Source organism: Engraulis encrasicolus, chromosome 10 (assembly GCF_034702125.1).
Source record: "Engraulis encrasicolus isolate BLACKSEA-1 chromosome 10, IST_EnEncr_1.0, whole genome shotgun sequence".
NCBI lineage: Eukaryota > Metazoa > Chordata > Actinopteri > Clupeiformes > Engraulidae > Engraulis > Engraulis encrasicolus.
In genome coordinates, this window is record NC_085866.1 from 17,177,315 (window position 1) to 17,182,314 (window position 5,000).

Sequence of the window (5,000 nt, forward strand, 5' to 3'; positions counted from 1 at the left end):
CTCTCCTGCCCTCTCCTCTCCCCTTTTTACCGCTCCTCTTCTCTCCTCTTTTCACCTCTCCTCTCCTCTTTTCACCTCTCCTCTCCTCTTTTCACCTCTCCTCTCCTCTCCTCTCCTCTCCTCTCTTCTCCTCTCCCTCTCTCCTTCAGCTCCTGGTGAAAGGTGCCTGCCTGACTACCTGCATGACTTGGTGCCTGACACATATCTTTGCTGTGTATGGCCTACTGGTCAGGCAGTGAAAGAGGGAGTGGAGAGGGAGTGTAGAGGTGAGGTAGGGGGGAGAGGGGAGGGGAAGAGGGAGATAGGTGAAAGAGGGAGGAGAGGGGGAGAAGTGAGGAAGGAAGAGAGGAGAGGATGATATAATGGGGAATGAGGTAGGGGATAGGTGAAGAAGAGAGAAGGAGAACAGAGAGGGGGGGATATAGAGGTGAAGGGTGAAGGAGAGGGCATATAGAGGTGAAGGATTGAGTAGAGAGGGGGGTAGATGAAGGAGGGAGGAGAGAGGGGGACAGGGGGAGAGGAGGATATAGAATGACAGGGGCCCAGATACCCAGCTCCCTTATTTGGATGACTGCTCTGTCTTTGTTTCGGGGTAGGGAAGGGGTTTACTGTGTCACCATGTCACGACTGTGTGAATTTGTGGCTGTGTGTGTACAGTAAGTGTGGATATATGTGTGTTTGTGTGTGTGTGAGAGAGAGAGAGAGAGAGAGAGAGAGAGAGAGAGAGAGAGAGAGAGAGAGAGAGAGAGAGAGAGAGAGAGAGAGAGAGAGAGTGTGTGTTGGTCTGTATGTGTGTGTATTTAGTATGTGGCCTAGAGGAAATTATGCAGCATTGTGTGTCTGGTGTGTTTGTGTGTGTCTGTCTGGTGTGTGTGTGTGTGTGTGTGTGTGTGTGTGTGTGTGTGTGTGTGTGTGTGTGTGTGTGTGTGTGTGTGTGTGTGTGTGTGTGTGTGTGTGTATGTGTGTGTGTGTGTGTGTGTGTGTGTGTGTGTGTGTGTGTGTGTGTCTGATGGGTGTCTGGTTGGAGTGTTTTGTGACAGCCTTTTCCACCGCCAGCGCGTCTCAGGTAGCTAGCCTGTTGTGACGTGCTAGCTTATGGCGTAATCTATTTTTAAAAAGCCGTTTTTCTTCTTGTCTCTCAAACGCTGCCTCTCTCCCTGTCTATCTAGCTATATTTCTGTCTGTCTGTATGTCAGGAAACAAATAATTCACATTTAACGTACTGAGCTATTGAGTGAACATTTTAGACATGTGTGCTCTAGGTCTATCTGTCTGTCTGTCTGTCTGTCTGCCTGTCTGTTTGTCTGAGTTTCTCTCTCTCTCTCTCTCTCTCTCTCTCTCTCTCTCTCTCTCTCTCTCTCTCTCTCTCTCTCTCTCTCTCTCTCTCTCTCCATCTGTCCCATGATGCATTTCTCTAACCATCTCTTTTCCTTTCCTCTGTCTCCCCTCTACAGAGCCAAGCAGAGGCCCACTACAAGGGCAACCGTCATGCCCGGCGGGTGAAGGGCATCGAGACGTCCAAGAGTCGCCCAGCGGAGGGCGATAAGCCGTCCCCCGTGCCCACCTCGTCCCCCTCCCCTCCGGGATCCGCGGCCCCCGCCGCACCAGACTCCGACCCCAGCAAAGCAGGTGAGGACCGGGCACCAGCCCGCCATTACAGTACATTGGATTGCATTACATAACATTACATTTTAGCTCTAACACACACACACACACACACACACACACACACACACACACACACACACACACACACACACACACACACACACACACACACACACACACACACACACACACACACACACACACACACACACACAACCCCGAGTATGGTCCACCCAGCTCTAGGTCAGAATTCAACATGACCCATCCCTCTGTACAGTTCATCCATCTGAGTCAGAACTGGAGCAGCAGGTCATTACATTGCATCATTGATTTTCAACCTATGAGCCTGGGCCCACTGGTAGGCCCTGAAGGTATTCCAAGTGGGCCTTGAAATAATTTTCTAAAAATTATAATCACATTTTGGTGTGTGTTGCTGTTGATTTATTTGAGTTTTATTCGTAATTGGGTCAGAGGTGGGCCCCGGACATTTGTGACAATTTCGAGTGGGCCCCAAGTTGGAAAAGGTTGGGAACCCCTGCATTGCATTATTATTACATTATACTTAGCTGATGATTTAATCCAAAGGAACTTACAGTTACTTATGGGGTGTATTGGTTACAGTCCGTGTTACAATGTGGGTAAGGTGCCTTTGCTCAAGGGCAGTTTAGCCATGGATAGAGGTGTATGGAGGGTGGGTAAGGGGGGGTATTCGAACATGCAACCCTCTGATCGTAGGGCCACCTCCCTAGTCATCAGGCCACAGCTGCCCCAGGTCATCCAGTTCATCACCAATGTGTGTGACATGGGCCTCTTCTCCACACAAATACTGTGAGGCCTTCGATCTGAAATGCAGAATACGGAACGCAATGTGCAGTAGGAAAAGCTGTTTACATTCTGCCCCTGATAGTTTGCCCATCCTTTATCATGTGTTGATCCGCTCTGTACAGACACACTTTCTTTCACAGTGTGAAGCAACTGTAGCACCACACACACACACACACACACACACACACACACACACACACACACACACACACACACACACACACACACACACACACACACACACACACACACACACACACACACACACACACACACACACACACACACACACACACACACACACACACACACACACACTCCAGGGTAAACTCAGCTGATCTGAGGCTCTCTGCTCTGTAACATAAGCAGCAGCAGCACACAGTCATTCATCAGGCGCGCAGGACAAGTGGCCACAACTCCGCTCTGAGAGCGTGTGTGTGTGTCTTTGTGTGTGTGTGTGTGTGTGTGTGTGTGTGTGTGTGTGTGTGTGTGTGTGTGTGTGTGTGTGTGTGTGTGTGTGTGTGTGTGTGTGTGTGTGTGTGTGTGTGTGTGTGTGTGTGTCTGTGTGTGTGTGTGTGTGTGTCTGTGTGTGTCTGTGTGTGTGTGTGTCTGTGTCTGTGTCTGTGTCTTAATGTGTGTGTGTGTGTGTGTGTGTGTGTGTGTGTGTGTGTGTGTGTGTGTGTGTGTGTGTGTGTGTGTGTGTGTGTGTGTGTGTGTGCGCGTGTGTGGTCCAACCTTGAACCCGTTTCGTGGCCTGGAGAGCTCACATTCCATGCGAGTACAGTTTGCTCTTGCCAGGAGCCAAGACCAGGCCAGCGCGCATCCATCCAACTACGGCGTCTTGGCCAGTGGCAGAGGAGAGAGAGAGAGAGAGAGAGAGAGAGAGAGAGAGAGAGAGAGAGAGAGAGAGAGAGAGAGAATGAGATAGAGGCAAGAAGGGAACAAGGAGGGAAATATTGTCCCCAGACATTGTGCAGAGAGAAAGATAGAAATATCGAAAGAGAGAGAAGCAGAGTGAGATAAGCATAGAGTTCAAGAGAGAGGGAAGTTGGAGAGAAACAGAGGAAGTCAAGTCAAGTCAAAGTTTATTTGTAATGCACTTTTAACACAACAAAAGTAGCTGACCAAAATGCGAACAGGAGGGCCTTAGTAAAAAAGACTTGAAACAACATAAAACAACAAAAGACATGGAGACATCCATTAAACACACAAAAATAAAAACACAGGCATTAGTGGATACGGTATGACTGAAAAATATACTGAAGTCAGTAGCAATAAGAACAAATAGACCTATTTAAATAACAAATGAAGATCACACAAGACTGTCAATAAATAAGAAGGTTAAAAGAAAAGAAGGAAGAGAAGCAGTGATGAAGAGAGGAAATGGAGGGAAACCAGGCGCTGATAAAGCAAGCATAGTTTGATAGAGAAAGAGGGAGAGAGAAATACAGTGAAAGAGACACAGACATAGAAACGAAGTGAGAAGAAGAGAGGAAGGGGAGGGAAGTCAGATAAGGCATCCACTGCTGGATAGGGGAGAGGGTGACATAGAAGGACAGAGAGAGACAGAGAGAGTGCAGGGATAGTGGAGAGAGAGAGAGAGAGAGAGAGAGAGAGAGAGAGAGAGAGAGAGAGAGAGAGAGAGAGAGAAACATAGAAGGAGATAGAATCCATGCGCGGGTGGATATTGGAGAGAGTGAGATGGAAACATAGAAGGAAGAGAGAGAATGCGTGTGCGGCTGGATAGTGGAGAGAGTGAGACAGAAACATAGAAGGAAGAGAGAGAGAAGGCATGCGTGGCTGGATAGATGGAAGAGAGAGAAGGCATGCGTGACTGGGTAGCTTCAGTCTCTTGGCCCGCTAATGAGCCCAGTTCACAGGGGCCATCTTGTGGAATCGCACCAAATATTCTTCAAAGGGCTCCAGGCTAATGCTAATGCAGGGCGAAGATCCACTCCACTTAAAAAGGCTGAGCTCAGATCACGAGATGGGCGACGGTGTGTGTGTGTGTGTGTGTGTGTGTGTGTGTGTGTGTGTGTGTGTGTGTGTGTGTGTGTGTGTGTGTGTGTGTGTGTGTGCGCGTGTGCGTGCATGAATATGTGTACTGTACATGTGTGTGTGAGACAGAGCAAGTGTGCTTGCGTGCTTGTGTGTTTGTGTGTGTGGGTCCTTGCGTGTGTGTGAAGGGGTCATGATGACCATGGTAACTGTAGCTGTCTGCCACTGACTGTTTGCTGTCTGTCCACTTTAGTAGAGACGTGTGGGGGCCATTGAATTATTGGGTATTAGCAAGGCTTTCGTTGCAGCATCAAAATAAACTTTGTGGATTTGGGTTTGTTTGCTTGGTGAGGTAGGGAATGCTGAATGTGTGCGTGTGTGTGTGTGTGTGTGCGTGTGTGTGTGAGTAGAGTATCTGTGTACGTGTCTTTTGTCTCTATGTATGCGCGTGTGTGTGTGTGTTTGTGAGTGCATGCGTGCGTGTGTGCCTGTGTGTGTGTGTACAATATGTGTGTAGGCCTACGACTTTCTCTCTATGTGTGTCTGTGTGTGTGTGTGTGTTTGTGTGT

The 5,000-nt window shown here is 48.6% G+C and overlaps 1 protein-coding gene across 3 annotated transcripts in view; it reads left to right on the plus strand.

Moving 5' to 3' along the window:
- znf385a (zinc finger protein 385A) overlaps window positions 1-5,000 on the plus strand; it is a 203,986-nt gene that overhangs the window by 164,774 nt on the left and 34,212 nt on the right. For all 3 annotated transcript variants that reach the window (XM_063208211.1, XM_063208212.1, XM_063208210.1), the window contains exon 4: window positions 1,455-1,629. In XM_063208211.1, coding sequence (XP_063064281.1) covers window positions 1,455-1,629 — 175 coding nt within the window. The remainder of the gene's footprint in view (window positions 1-1,454; window positions 1,630-5,000) is intronic.